The sequence below is a fragment of the Mus caroli genome, chromosome 9 (genome assembly GCF_900094665.2).
Source record: "Mus caroli chromosome 9, CAROLI_EIJ_v1.1, whole genome shotgun sequence".
NCBI classification, from domain to species: Eukaryota; Metazoa; Chordata; class Mammalia; order Rodentia; family Muridae; genus Mus; species Mus caroli.
In genome coordinates this window covers 76,556,806-76,572,904 of record NC_034578.1, presented here as the reverse complement: position 1 = coordinate 76,572,904, position 16,099 = coordinate 76,556,806, and the positions used below count along the sequence as shown (strand labels likewise).

Genomic DNA, 16,099 nt, shown 5'->3' with positions numbered 1-16,099 from the left:
CCCTCCCCTCCCCTCCCCTCTCCTCTCCTCTCCTCTCCTCTCCTTTCCTTTCCTTTTCTTTCTCCTCCTCCTCCTCTTCTTTGTGTTGCATCAAGCCCAGTTTAAGCAAAATAATATGGTTTATTCTTTTTTCACACTTTGATTTTTAGAAAACATTTCAATGTTCAAAGTGTTTTTCTTTCATAGTATAAGGATATAACTGGTTGTAATCTTATTAAAAGTGCTGTGTAACTAAAATTAAAAATTTAAAGAGTATTATTTAGAGAATAAACTAAGAGCTTTATTTAAATTAGTTTGCTGAAAGAATCATGGCTTAGAACATGTTAAAAATTTTAAAAAGCAGCCTTTGTTTCCTCTTGAAGTCTCAGGTTCGTAACAACTTGAGCCGGAAGCACAGTTTTCAGGGGCCCCCACTCCTACCCTTCTCATTCCCAGCTAGTGCTTGCTCTCATAACCAGATTGGGGCATCCATGGCAGTGCTTGAAGCTCCATCCACACATTGTCACCACACACAGCTCAGAGTTTATCTTCCAGTTTGCTCTTGAAGTTATACTTGTACATGCTAAGTATTAAGTTTGAATGAACTCAGGTTTTCTAAACATTGCCCTAGAAAGTGTTCTTTTAGGTTGCAAAATGAGTCAAGTCAAAGATAGTTATCTTATTTCTTCTTTCCTTACATATTATTCTGATGGTCCAATTTCAAAGCAAAGAAAATATTTTATTTGTCCTAAATATTTGATAATTATATTGCAAATCTCTCAACCTGCTGATGGCCTTCCTTTAATTTTCAATATTGATGCTTTTCAGTTGATTCCCTTCATTTATTGTTTGAGGTAGCTTGAGGGATTACATGTGGCAAGAGGCTATCACTGAATAATGAATTTAACCAGTATGTTCCCAGAACTAAAGCTGAGGTCACTTAGAACAGGCCTTTTCAACTTTCTTGTACATTTGAGCCATCTGGACATCTTACTGTTTCTAACTCAGGATCCTGGCCTGGCTGAGGAGGCCACGTTGCTTCCTGATTCACCATGTAGCCATACTGAGAGTAGTAAGGTTTTAGATGCTTTTTAAGTACGGAGTGTCACATGATGAGAAAATTAAGGAGATTTGGGTTTTCTTTCTTTCTTTTTTTTTCAGTATGCAAAGGGGCCAAGGCAGATATTGTGTTCTTGACGGATGCCTCTTGGAGTATTGGAGATGACAATTTTAACAAAGTTGTAAAATTTATCTTTAATACTGTGGGGGCCTTTGATGAAGTCAACCCTGCTGGGATTCAGGTGAGCATTGCATCACTAGTGACTTTATTTTATCATGTCCTGCTATTCTATTATTTGTAGTGTCTACTGTTTCTTATTTGTAATTTATATGGTTTCCTTTCCACTCACTATTAAAGTAGAAACTCATTTTGATAGAAATTCTCTTTTTGACTTCACAGTTTGCTATGTCTGTTACATGTGTCTTTGGGAAGTAATTTGGTACTGGGAATAAACAAGTAGTAAAATACATAATCCTTTAGCTTTCTTCTCTGTCCAGATGATGTTCCTGTTGGAGAACTTAGGACAGTCTAACTCTAAGATTCTACTTGAAACTTCCAACAAAGCGCATTCCATGAAAGGCCATCCAAAGTTCTGCACATTAAGTGTGTTGTCATATCATGCCCTTAACATAAGAATAGTGGTTGGAAAGGGTGTGTGTCTACACTGTTATTACATTGTATACATTATCCCAGCCAGAAGCATATCCATTAGTGACCCAAAGGAGAGTTAGTTTGTTTTTCTAAGATGGTAATTACCAATTCTATTACTGTGGAATCACTTCCAGTCTGTTTTCTTTTGTACTTGAGTAGGAGCTTAGAGAAGTTTATGTTTCTACAGGAAACATCAAAGAGTAATTAATCATTTAATTGTAATCCGTCACAAAACAAAGAGCCTTCTCCACTCTTCCCAGGATACCCATGAAAAGATGAACATCCACACTCCACAGTTCTCTAAAGCCTTGTAGGTGATGTTCCAAACTCCTTTGAGAAAGGCATCAAGCTATTATTGGCTACTTTTTTTTTAATTTCTGAAAACAATAGCTATTACAGTTTATTGGGTTCACTAGATCACATGATTATCAATCCTTAAAGCAATTTTACAAGGTAAATACAGTTATCCTGACCTTGTTGATAAAGAAACCAACATCCAGAAAAGTAGGGACTGCCCAGTGTTATACAGCTATAGTTAGACAGAATTAGGACTTGAGCCCAGTGAATCTTGACTACATAGCACTAAATCACACTTTCATGTAAATCATACTGTTTTGTCAGGAGTAGTAATTATGATGATACTATGACATTTTTATTTACTATGAATAATGAATTACATCTATGAAAAGGAGGTGGCTGAGAGCCAACTGCCCATGAATCAGGATGGTTTTGTTCTTGTTTCTGACACTGGCATCTCACCATTATGCTGGTTGACCCATCTCATTTTACATTTTGGAGAAAAGCACATATAAATATTTTTGGTGTTAATTAATTATTTATTTTTATTTTTATTTTTTATTTATTTATTTTTCTCAAGACAGGGTTTCTCTGTGTAGCCCTGGCTGTTCTGGAACTCACTCTGTAGACCAGGCTGGCCTCGAACTCAGAAATTCGCCTGCCTCTGCCTCCCAAGTGCTGGGATTAAAGGCGTGCGCCACCATGCCTGATTTTGGTATTAATTTAAATGATGATAGTTTCACTGGAGATTAGAAATTAGAAAATGTAATGAGATTACAACAGCCATGGTTACATTATTAGGCATTAAAATATCTTGTTACATCCAAGATCCCACTTTGCCATCAGAGGAGCCACTGGAAAACTGAGATCCAACTGGATGTCTGACACTTGCCTCTAAACTTATTTTCTTTCAGGTTTCTTTTGTGCAGTACAGTGATGAGGTCAAGTCTGAATTCAAGCTGAACACATACAACGATAAAGCTCTAGCCCTCGGAGCCCTCCAGAACATTCGCTACAGAGGAGGAAACACAAGAACAGGTACCCTGTGGCAGCATTGGTGTGGGCCTCCTTTTTTTAGAGTAGGCAGGTTGGTCTAATAGTCACATCTTTGTCACCTGGGCATGGTAAATGGATAGTTCTCACTGAAGTGACACTAAAGTGCTCATACCACACTCTGCAGGCAAGGCCCTCACATTTATCAAGGAGAAGGTCTTGACCTGGGAGAGCGGCATGAGAAAGAATGTCCCGAAGGTGCTGGTTGTGGTCACAGATGGCCGGTCGCAGGATGAGGTGAAGAAGGCAGCCTTTGTCATCCAGCAGTCAGGTAAGCACAAACATGGACTTCATGGTGTATAAGAATTCATGCTTTAAGTATGTAAGAATGATAATAAAAGAGCCAAATTTTGTTTCACCGTACACTTTATAACTATAATTTCCATTTAATTATGGAATAGATTGCTAATTCCTGAAAAATGACGCATACTCTTTGCATGAGATGTGAATTAGGGCTGTCGCCTGACTCTCTCCACAGAGGATGGAAGAGTATAGAAAGCTATGATTATGGAACACTCCTATAATATACTGCCGGACTTCTTGCTATAGCACAATGAGTCTTGATTTTAATACCTATGCAAGGAACATCATTGGCTTTTTCCTGCCATAGCTCCTCCTTGCAGATGCAGACTGAGTGAAGATGGTCAGGAGGCAGTCTGCAAATAAGAATTATGCCAGTCTCTGGGAGATGGTGCTGGGGATGACTTTGCCAAGCAGGCATTGTAGAAGCCCCTTGGTAACATGGCTCTGTTGACTTATTGTTCAGCCTTATTAGAGATGAAAGTAGGCTTTTCTAGGACTTGTATTAACATCATCTCTCCTGCCATTGGCTCAAGCAGGGCCTTAGGCGGGCATAATTTAGAAAGTAATCTATCCGACGTGTGCTCTGCTGTACTCAATGGTAGATGACTTTGTTAACTAGAACATCAGTTCATATGGAGTTATGTGGTTGTAATTGTAGGTTGTGCTGAGTGTGAAGTCATTTCATTTTCTTTTATCTTTAATTTTAAATTATCATATAAGATAATAGTTTTCCTTATGAAATTCTCATACATAGTTCATTTTGATTGCCCCTATCCAACTGACTACTCTCTCCCTTTTCCTCATACTCCATCCCTGTTTGTTTCCTTCCATGCCTGGTATTCCTTCGTCTACTTTCATATCACATGTGTTCTGTTACTCTCTCCATGCCCTCCCTTAAAGCTTCTTTTCTCTTCTAATGGGTTCTTCTCTAGTTATTGGCCTTCATCGACACTCAGGCCCCATGAGTACCATGGATAAACATTCAGAGAGCATGTAGCACATCTCATTCTGAGCCTTGGTTACCTTACTTAATGAAACAGGTGAACTGATGATAAAAATGCAATGCACATGCAAATGCTTATGTCTGTAAATGTCCTTAGATAGCCTGTTTGTTATGATGTCAAATAGAGCAGTTTGAATAAAACTACTTACATTTACTTAAAGAGTAGAATGTTTGTTTTTCAGTAAGAGCTGTAGGATCTATTTTAAAGGTGGTCAAAGCGCTTGAGCACAAGTTTGATGATCAAAAATAAATCAGTTTTAAGAATTCATATTTAAAACTTAAAAACAGCTTTAAGTTGTTAACGGAACTGTTGGACTTTTGTGTGTGAATTGTGGATTTGTGGAAGACAATGTATACTGAACAGTCTTCCTACTATTAAAAGCTTTGTGTTTTAATTGTTGAGGTGTCAGTTGAGAAGACCCAGTGAATTGAATTTTATAAGTCAGAAAGTGGGATGACACTGAAGAGGCTTATAATCATTATAGAGTACACATTCTTCTCTTAGAGGAGTTTGCGTCAAATAAAAGGATTTGCTGTCCATGCTGAGGAAATACAGTATGATTTATGATGTATTTCCTGGTTTATGATGCTTTCATGTTGGGTTTTATAAATAACAATCTACGGAAAGAGGCTATGTGATTCCCTTGTCAATGCACTCGGCAGGGTTCAGTGTATTTGTGGTTGGTGTGGCTGATGTGGACTACAATGAGCTTGCCAACATTGCCAGCAAGCCCAGCGAGAGGCATGTATTCATCGTGGATGACTTTGAATCGTTTGAGAAGATCGAGGACAATCTGATCACGTTTGTTTGTGAAACTGCCACTTCAAGTAAGTCCTGCTCAGCCCAAAGCCACGGCCTCATTGAGAAATGACTGCTTATAGGCAGTTATCCATACCATGTGGGATCACACCCAGGGCATACATAGATTCTGGGAAATCTCTCGAAACTGATGAATCATTGCTCTTTTGAGATCAGCCTAAACGGGTTCTTGCCAGAAGTCCATTTTTAGCTTTAAAGATGTAATAAACCCCATGTGGGAAAATAATTTTAATCTCTCCCTTTCTTACCAGCACAATGTCTACAGCATTTGAATTGTATATTTGAGAGAACTTCAGTGAGGTGGTTTCCTTTTATAATCAACTGGTATCTTGTTGGCTTGTACCCCAAGAGAACAATGAGAAGACTGGCCTTTTACTTTTATTTATTTGCTTTCTTTTTCTATAGTGCTAGATATTGAACCTAGGACCTGGCATATGCCAGGCTGCTTCTCTACCACTGACCCATGTCCTTAGTCTAGGCTTGAGATTTTTTTTTTTAATGTTAAGATTTCAAATTCAGCTTTGAGCCACAGATACTAAACATAGATCAAATGAATGTCCTTCTCTTAAACCATGAGCGACAGTTCTTGTGCTTTAGATAATGGAAACACTATACGTGTATTATTTTCAGCAATTAAATACTATATTAAAAACTCTGCTTTGTACACATGCATTGCTACTTTCTGTGCATCTATGTAATTCATATTGGTGACACATACTTAAAGAACGTTGCATGTTCCAGGTTGCCCTCTCATCTATCTGGATGGCTACACATCACCAGGTAAGACATTTGTGTAGCCTTTGGCTAATTTATTTCAAGATATTCACAACAATGTAATTGCAATGTACTCATTTAATATTTTCTTCTTTGATGTCAAGGCTTTAAGATGCTTGAAGCTTACAACCTGACAGAAAAGAATTTTGCCTCTGTCCAAGGAGTCTCTTTGGAATCCGGATCTTTCCCCAGCTATTCAGCCTACAGACTTCAGAAGAATGCCTTTATCAATCAGCCCACAGCGTAAGTGTGAAAATGGGGGCGCTTCTTTTTTCTTAGAGTAGACAAGAGGCTCTTAGACTTGCTGCTGATTGCCCGGAATCTTGGAACTTAAGAGTTGTCAGAAGACTCCCTGTGGATAATCTAGTTTGCTTTCCTAAAGACATCTTAATTATCTTCCTAGGATTATGTAACAGCGTGCATGTAGAACACTGGTACCCATGAATTGTTATTCCAAGATTCAAGCCTCTCAGTCTGCTAATGGCAAGGTGGATAATAGGACAGCCTATTGAGCTGTAGGCTGGGGCTTTAGTTTACTCTCTTCTTCTAAGGAAGGTTGTTAAAACAGGAAGGCAGAGCATTATTTTGAACATTTCACCCCTGTGGTGTAGAAGACCTGGGTGGAGTAAGTGAGAGATGAGAGCAGACATTCTATCTCATGTTTCAGACTTCAGAAAAGGAAGGGCTGCAGAGCTACACTTGCCCACCATCAGACAGGCTGAGGGTCGTTTATGTTGGCTGATACTTCAGCAGTCTGTTGGGTAGCACTAGATATATTTTATTTTATGAAAGTTTGTACCTGGGTATGATAACAAAAAAATAATGTTTCTTATTCATTAAAATGAAAACCATTTTATGTTGAAAAGTATGTGTTTGGCAACTCCAGGGGAGAAAGGACAAGAAAAAACAAATTGTCCAGAGAGTTAGGGGAGGGTCAGAAAATAATGTCTGAAAATTGAAATACACAGAGGAAAGCCAGTGGAAACCTAATTCTAAAACCAAAGCTAATTTGTTTTAAGGAGGAGTCCATAGCATGGTTTGACCCATTATAAATGCCTACATCTTTTATGCTTAGTTACAATGGTTCAGTATGCTAGATTTTCTAGTGGTCAACATTACTGAATATTTAATTTTTCCAGTCACCTCAAGATATGATTTTAAATGATGGCAGCCTCTTCTCTCTACAGAACTCACAAGTTTTGACTAGAAGGAAAGAAGAGTAAATGTAATTAGATCTTTGTTGTTTTACTGAGGAAGGAGAAAAATAGGCTAAATGAGAGAGATGAGGATAATATAGGGAGAAAATCAATATTTTTTAAATCAGAACATTAAAAGACAGCTCTTAACCACATAAAAGGCCTCATGGTAGCTTTCTCATAGCTTATGCCCTGGGGAGCAAGAGCGTATCACACCAAGCATGTTGATGATATGGCATCAGGACATACAGCCTCCAGAGACATCCTGTGTCTTCATTTTTCCCAGGAGTTCCCCTCCAGGCCTTTGTCCTACCTCCAGGGAGAAAGCGTCATGCAGTGTTATACAGAAACACATTATTTCTCCTTCAAACATTCTCCCAGAACAGCAGTTCACACAGTGCTAGAAGGACACAAGAGATGGAAATATTTGTCTCATGTCGTTAGAGCCAAAACTCATTTTCCTTTAGTTGAATCCCATCTCTGTTTCGTTTCTAATTGTTTGCATATGTACGTGGCCTAAACATTTCCCATTGGTCCTCTTTAGGGGAATCTGTAAGTTTATTGATGTGCTTTACTTGATTTCAAGGGAGGAATTTAGAGGTGTAGGAACTACTGTGAGGCCAAGAGAGAAATGAAAACTTTAAGCCATTTTATCTACATTATCATATCCCTATCACTGGAAATTAAGTATGTATTGTAAGACTTTAATCTCTTAATATTATATCTATAGTTATAGTGTTTCTTACTTTAAAATTGGTGCTTCTGTGTGTCTAGAAAATATTAGTTGTGGATAGGAAGATAATGATTAATTGAAAGTTTTCCAAACTTGTAAATTGATCAAATCCCAAGTAATGGATTTGTGTTTGATTCTTTGACGTGTTTCATAAGGTTTTCTCCTTCTGCTATGAGGCTTGATGACTGTAATTAGGTCCTAACACTACCTATAATGATATTACTGTGTAAAAGTTCAAAATAGTCTCTGATGAATAATCCCATTTATTGCTTATTTTGTTTTATCCAAAACAGAGAACTGCATCCAAATGGACTCCCCCCTTCATACACGATTATATTATTGTTTAGACTTCTCCCAGAAACTCCTACTGACCCCTTTGCAATTTGGCAAATTACAGACAGAGACTACAGACCACAAGTTGGAGTGATTGCAGATCGTAAGGAGACTTTATTTTATTTTAAGGCATATGCATAGTTTTGATCATGTTTTTCCTTATATCTTTAGAAATCTTCTGAAAATATATTTATATGCATATATATATATATATATATATATATATATATTTACTTGGTACATGTTTTCAGTTGAAGTTTATTAAAATAACATGCCAACAAATATTCAAATTGCATCTACTTGCAATTGAAACAATTCTTGCTTTTTTTTCTCATTTATTTAGTTTTAAAAATTAACTTACTCATTCTTTGACAATTGTACTGTATTTAATCTTAGTCCTGTTCACCTTCATCATGCCCTCTCATCTCTCTTTTCTTCCCTGCTGAAATCTTTCTTCTCTCTGCAAAGCTCCCTTACTCTTTTGATTTTTTTTTTTTTTTTTTTTGGCGAAGCACTGAGTTTAATGGGGGTTGCATACAGGAGAACGTGTGGGAAGTTATTCATTGGACTCTGGGCAACATTTTAGTGGTTACACCACTGAAGACAATGATGCCTTCCTCCATCAACAGCCATTAATTGGCGGCAACAGTTGTTCATGGCCTCATGAGTCCTCCTCTATCCATGTTGAAAAGATAATGGACTCACGATCCCCATCTTGTGCAGGCACTGTGCATGTAACCACCACCACAGTGAGCTCAAGAGTGCAATTGCCATGCCATACTTAGGAGACACTTGTTTTTGCAGCACATCTCTCCATACGTTTGTACTTATATTGTTTTTGCCCCGCTTCTTCAGTGTTCCCTGAGTCTTGGAAGCAGTGATGTAGATGTTTTGGTTAGGGCTGAATGCTCCAGCGTCACTTATTCTTGGTACTTTAGCTAGTTATGAGTTTCAGAGTTAACCTCTGCCTGCAGCAGTAAGAAGCTCCTTAGACAAAGACTGAAAGCAGCGTCAAATATGGCTATGGACCAGTATTCAGAAGGTAGTCCGATAGCATGTTCATTTATAAAAGAATAGAAGTAGATCCTCCTCTGACTCTGGCCTATGGCATCCTCAGCTCTGGGATCCTTACCAGGTATTCGGTTCCAGGCCTGAAATCCTTCCCATGCAGTGAGCCTTGGATTCAAGCAGAAAGTCACTGGGGTGACTTTATCATAATTGTGCCACCTCTATACCAGTGGGCACATCTTCCCTGGTAGATATTGAATTTTTTTTCAATTTCTCCAACAAGAACTATTTGTATACTTTGAATAAAAAGCATGTTATGTGTATAGAAGTTTAACAATGATCTTATCTTGATTGCAGCTTCTAGCAAGACACTATCTTTCTTTAATAAGGATACAAGAGGCGAGGTACAAACTGTGACATTTGACACAGATGAAGTGAAGACATTATTTTATGGAAGCTTTCATAAGGTAAAAATGTAAGATTATCTGAGTCTTATTTTTAGAATAAGAGTATGAATTGAAACCAAAACTTAATTATTTTATTGTGTTTAAGCTAAATTAGAATTCTAGTTATGCCTTTTACTTTTATTTTAAATAATTTGCTTAAGTTACAAGATAAAATTTGAATAAAACAGTAAATTCCACTAGCATTTTGGTATATTTTCACTATATTTTCCAAAGTTTGAAACAATGGTTATGTATATATTTGTATTTATATATATTTATATATGTAATGAAACTTGCCTGATTTTCTGCTTACCATTTTTTCCATTTTAAGATATATTGGTATTTATATGTATGTGTTTGTCTGTGTAAATTTATGCTGTATATGTGAGGCTGCATTTACAGCCCTGATGAGGTGTTAGATCCCTCTGGAGCAGGAGTTACAGGCAGTTCTATGCCTCCTGACCTGGAAGCCGGGAACTCAAGTCCCCTGGAAGAATAGCAAGTGCCATTAACCTTTGACCCACCTCTCTAGCCACTCTATTTACCACTTTACTGAAAACATTTCTGCCATTTATTTTAACAAACTTAATAATTTAATGGATTGTATTTTAATTGGTCATATTATCATTTTATAGAGAACAAACATTTTATGTGCTTGCCTATTAAAACATTACATGATGCAAGCAAACTGGAGAATAAGAATTTATTAATAAGAATTAACAATAACTGAAGGAATAATTAAGGTAGATATGTAATAGATTATTACATGAACACAAAGTCTAAAACACCATTCTTTTAATACAGTTTTCTAAATAACCACATTAAACTTGTAAGAGATATTTAAGGTGGTTTCTCATTCTTGGAGATCTTGAGTTTTTGTCAGTGTCCAGAGGATTATTGAAACGTTCAGCTTTCTAAGGGACAATCAATTGGCAAAGTACAGTATTGAGACAGGATATATCAGAAACAAAAGGAACAATCTAGTTTAGGAATACATTTTTAATGCTATTTTTCACATATGAGATTGTGCTAACAGAAATACAAATTTTTAAATTGATTATATATAATTTCCCTATGTATGGCATGGTAAAAGACAAGCCACATACACAAAACCACACCTTCCTAGTTCAATATGATCCCCAAGTGAAACTGAAGAGCCTTTCTCTTGCTTGCATAGGTCAATGCAGCCTCTTCCTGCTTAATGCTCTTGGGTATGCTTAATTTATTTCCATATGCTTTCCAGTTTATGAATTAGATTCCCCTTTCCCCTCAGTATACAAAAATTATTAGTTCCTTGAGAATTTCTCTTTTCTTTTAGTGAAAATAGAATTTTCTCATACACTTTATTCTGATTACAGTTTCCTGTCCCCTTCCTCCTCCCAACTCCTCCCCACCTTCCTTCCCATCTGGATTGACACCATTTCTATTTTTGTTGATAGAAAACAATTAGGCAGCCGGGCAGTGGTGGTGCATGCCTTTAATCCCAGCACTTGGGAGGCAGAGGCAGGCGGATTTCTGANTTCGAGGCCAGCCTGGTCTACAGAGTGAGTTCCCGTCAGCCAGGGCTATACAGAGAAACCCTGTCTCAAAAACACACACACACAAAAAATAAATAAATAAAATAAAAAAAAGAAAGAAAGAAAACAATTAGGCATCTAAGAGGAAAAAGAAAAATAAGATTAAAAGCAAACAGATTAGAATATGACAAAGCAGCAAAACAAAACAAAAAAGAGCCAAAGAAAAAGCATAAGAAATGCATATAGATGCAGACACACACACACACACACACACACACACACACACACACACACACACACATTCACATAACCAGAGATTTCATAAAAACCCCAAACTGGAAGCCATAATATATACACAAAGGATCTGAAAGGTAGAAAAATATGCAACCCAACCCAAACCAACAAAACAACCCCCCCCAAACCTCTTACTTAACATTATGGGACACAGCACCTTCAAAGATGCCTTTGAGTTCACTTTCTGTTGCTGAGCTTGGGGGTTATTCTTAAGACTGGGTTGTTTCCCTAGTAAGACTCTTGGATACAACTGAGTTTCTTTTTTCATGTGACTATCAATTGGAGAAGGCTTCTCAGTTAGGAATGGTTGTGTGTGTTCCCTTTTTCTTTCATCCCTAGGACCCCACCTAGTGCATAGCCATATAAGCTGTGTATATGCTTTTTTTTTTTTTTGTATTTGTGAGTTCTTATGTGTCCCAACCCTACTGTGTGTAGAAGACCTTGATTTCTGGATGTCTTCCATTCCCTCTGGCTATAACTCTTTCTGCCTCCTCTTCCTCAGAGTTCCTTGAGCCTCGAGGGGAGTGATTTGATAGAGACATCCCAGTTAGGGCTGAGTGTTATAAGGTCTCTTATTCCACTCGTAATATCTGACTGTGGGTCCCCGCTGTTCTCATCTGCTGTTGGAGGAAGCTTGCTCTGATAAGGAAGGCATAGATCTATGTGTATAGCAGAATGTCATTAGAAGTCATTTTATTGCTACATTACTTTAGCAGAGTAGTAGTATTTTGTTTTCCTTTAAGTCATCTAGCTTTAGGTTCTCAATCACCCAAGCAGCGTTGGGTAAGGGTTCTCTCTCATGGAACAGATGTTGGTTGGTTACTCCAAAAACCGTTGTGCCACTACTGCACCAGTCCATCTTGAAGCCAGATCATAATTATAGGTAGAAGGGATTGAAGCTGGGTTGGTTTTTACTTTTCTCCTCTGGTAGTGTGCAAAGTACCTTCTAGTACCAAGAAAACTTTTCCATAAGGCACTAGGTAGGTACCAGCTTGATTCATGCTCAGTTAGTTAGGAGTTGTCTTTAGCAATAAGACCATGTTGTTAGTTGTGAAGAATCACCAATATTCTTGACAATAGCCGGAGTTGTTTGGGGGTTCCCATAGGACCCCTTTGGCCAACCATTTGATTAGATATAACCCATTACCAGTACTGGAAGCTTTATTTGGTGATAAGAGATATTTCTTCTGTTATTTGATGTGCCATTTTGCTAGACTTTACATATGTATATGTTATAGAAAGCTTCTACTGTATTTGGTTTCTGTATGAGCCCACAGATGTCCTATTGTTTAAGCTGTCTCTCCCCATATTTCCTCCTTCATCCCTTTTTCCCTTCTGTTTAATCCTCCAATTCAACCCTCTCCTATCCACCCACAATAGAATAGGTAGTTATAGATTCTTGATACGGATGGAGAAGGGCTTTCCTAATCTAGTTTAAAGAGACAAGAAGCTCTCTTGTGCCTGTGGAAGCCAACAGTGATGTAGATGGCAACACAGCCACAGAGAATAAAAACAATTCCAAGTGCTGTAGTATAATATATCTTGCTTAAACATTTGCAGATTTTGGTGCAATGCAGTAGATAAGTTCCTCCTTGGGAAAGCAAAATTTGGGGACATGATTGGCTTTGACTCATCCTTATCCAGGAGGAGATGTTGATTCTGGCAACGTTCTTAGGAACAACCTTGGCTCATTGATAAAGCTTTTAAAATTACAATTGAATAGCAAGCTGAGAAGGATGAATTTATTTTTCTTTCACGGTTACTGGAGATGCTAAGAATCTAATCTCCTGAACAACTTGTAAACATTTTGTAGCTATTTTAAAATTCCCAATTTTCATGGAACCATCCATTTTATTTAAGCCAAAAGAGTAGTACTTTGAGAGATCTTTACTGATAGTAATTAATTATTGCAAATGAAGATAAATTTTTCTTGGCATTACCTTCCTTGTACTGTTTGTTTTCCTAGAGAAGTGTTCATATTTTTCATATTTCTTTCTTTTCATTGGCTCTCTCTTTACCCAAATTCTCTATGTTCACTTATTTTTGTCTTCTTTTTTTATTAATAATTTTTGTTTGACAATTATATATATTAAATTTCATATGAACATATACATATATTATGAAATTTAATATATGTGTATGAAATTATATACACATAAATACATATATATATTCCCTGTTTTTCCAGTTTTTTCCCATTTTTACTAACTTTTGTTTAGTTTAGTGCTCATCAGAGTTTAATTTGGGCCATTTGTATGACTTTAAGTTTAGAAGTAACCATCAGACTGGTGGTGGCCATTAGATCAACAGTAAGTGCCAGGTGCTGGGATCTTGTTCCTTACTCATAGTTGAAGTTTAGGAGGGGCTTACATCTTTGGGCGCAGTGCCAGTGGACACACTGTTGTGAGTGCAGGATTGCCCGTGACCGTGCCCCGCTTAGCTTTTGTAGCTCTGCTCTTTATCTCCTGGGTCGTACATTCTTTCTGCCTCTTCTACCATGGGACTCTCTGAGCTTTAAGGGAGTGGTGCAAATGTCTTATTTAGGGCGGAGCCCTCAACCATCCTTTGTTCTCAGCATCTTGTTCATTCACCTTCATTCACTTCGAAGAGAAACTTTTTTGATTAAGTCAGAGGGTAACCTTTGTCTGTGGTAGGCTGTAGCAGACCATAGAGAACTTTATTTTCTTCATACTCTATTGTTTTCATTTCCTTTCTTTTTCCTATTTAACATATTTTACTATTTAATTTAATTTAATTTGTGCATATGCGTATTTACCTGTGAGTATGAGTATTGCATGCATGGAAGGTGCTCAAAGAGGCCAGAAAAGGGTGTCGGATTCTATTGAACTAGAATTACAGGTGGTTGTTAGCCATCATTAGGGTGTCCAGGAAGGAAATTAGGTCCTTTAGAAAAGCAGCAAGTATTCTTAACAATTGAGCTATCTCTCCAGTAACTCTCCCCACCCAATTATATAACTTAATCCATAAGGACATGTGGCTGACTGACTTATAACTCTTATAAGTTTTCTTCTTGACAATTTCATATATGTATATAATGCCATCTGGGTCACTTTCACCTCTCACTCTCTTTTCTCCCTCCTGCTCCCACCAGTCCAGCTCCTCTTCACAAATCCCTTTCTCACACTCATGTCCTTGTGTTTTATCTTGAGATCAGTTGAGTTAAACTAGAACTGTTTGTGTGACCATGAGCTTCAAAGTATCCGTTGTGGCCTGGAATACTCACATGTGGCATATATTGAAGACAACTCCTGCCCTACCCCCAAGTCTACAAGTAGCCAGCAGCTTTTAAGCAGGGTAGGCTCTGGTCCTGTGAGTCCTCCCTATCCATGCTTGACTGAAGACAGGCCAATCTTCTTCAGGCCCAATGCAGGCAATCATAATCCTGAATTCTTTGGCCAGTGAGCTACGGATCAAGAATCAGCAATGAAATGTAATTTGCATATGTTTAAAATGCAGTAAGAGGAGTGAAGAAATTAGAGCGAAATGTATTCTCAGGATGTGCTGACTTATGGTTCGCAGTGAAAGATGAGTGTATTTTGAATGATACAAATTAAAATCCTTTTGATTTTGAAATAACCCTTGTGAACATTTGTTTGTGTGGTTGTTCATAAGAACCAATAAATTTCTTAAAATTATTTATTAGATACTAAATATCCTGGGAATGCTTATGCGATGTTCCTGAGATCAGTGCTAGTTGATTATCTCACGGATGTTTAAACTTTATTTTTAGTAAGCTATGAATCACTTGTATATAAAAACATGAAATTCTTATTTATCACAGATGTTATGAGCCAGTCCTTCAGTGATGGCTCCTTGTAGGAAAAAATATTTAGTTTTAAAATAAACCTTTAGAAATTCTTCCCATTCTACCTGCTTCAGAGCAGTACTTCCGCTCTTTTTCATCTGTCTGTCAAACTTTTCATAGTAACCATCAAGTTCTTGCTTAAGTATTTGTGCTGAGATAGTGGGATCCATGAGTCTAAGTGTGAAGCCAACACTTTGTCCCAATCATTCTTTTCCTTGCTTCAATACAAGTGTTTTGCTGAATTTCTGTACCAATAGATTTCCTAATGTCCCCCATTTTAGCAGATGCAACACAATCAATAGGTGTTCCTTTCTTTAAATAAATCTTGAGTTGTGTTGATTTCTGGGTTTGACTATCGATGATGTGCTAGCTCTTTCTATGTTAGAGAAAGCTGTCCGATACATAGTGAAGAGATGGTGGTGAATGAATCAGAATTGACCTTTGTGGAAGATATCTACAGCTCCTTTGCATTGAATGAAATATATTAGTGGTCTACTATTGTCTGTTTAGATCATTGTTTTACAGTTTACAAAATTCTTTCATGCACTGCATCCTCTCTATTTGTCTCAGTGAGAGTACACAGAGGGGAAATATGAAATTTTACCCATGTACATGGGTGACAGACTCTGAAATGCAGTCAGTGTCTAGTAAAGTTTCATATGATTTTAAAACCTAAGTTCTTGGACTTTTTAACCCAAGACTCTTTTTTTTTATTTTCCTCAATTACATTTCCAATGCTATCCAAAAAGTCCCCAATACACTCCCCCCCCCAGTCCCCCACCCACCCACCCCCACCCCTTGGCCCT

At 37.5% G+C, this 16,099-nt stretch overlaps 1 protein-coding gene across 3 annotated transcripts in view; it reads left to right on the top strand.

The window, feature by feature from the left end:
* Positions 1-16,099, top strand: part of Col12a1 (collagen type XII alpha 1 chain) — a 119,874-nt gene that overhangs the window by 81,294 nt on the left and 22,481 nt on the right. For all 3 annotated transcript variants that reach the window (XM_021172385.2, XM_021172383.2, XM_029481914.1), the window contains exons 44-51: positions 1,141-1,280; positions 2,902-3,025; positions 3,168-3,311; positions 5,010-5,174; positions 5,908-5,946; positions 6,045-6,183; positions 8,163-8,305; positions 9,568-9,677. In XM_021172385.2, the coding sequence (XP_021028044.1) occupies positions 1,141-1,280; positions 2,902-3,025; positions 3,168-3,311; positions 5,010-5,174; positions 5,908-5,946; positions 6,045-6,183; positions 8,163-8,305; positions 9,568-9,677 (1,004 nt within the window). The remainder of the gene's footprint in view (positions 1-1,140; positions 1,281-2,901; positions 3,026-3,167; positions 3,312-5,009; positions 5,175-5,907; positions 5,947-6,044; positions 6,184-8,162; positions 8,306-9,567; positions 9,678-16,099) is intronic.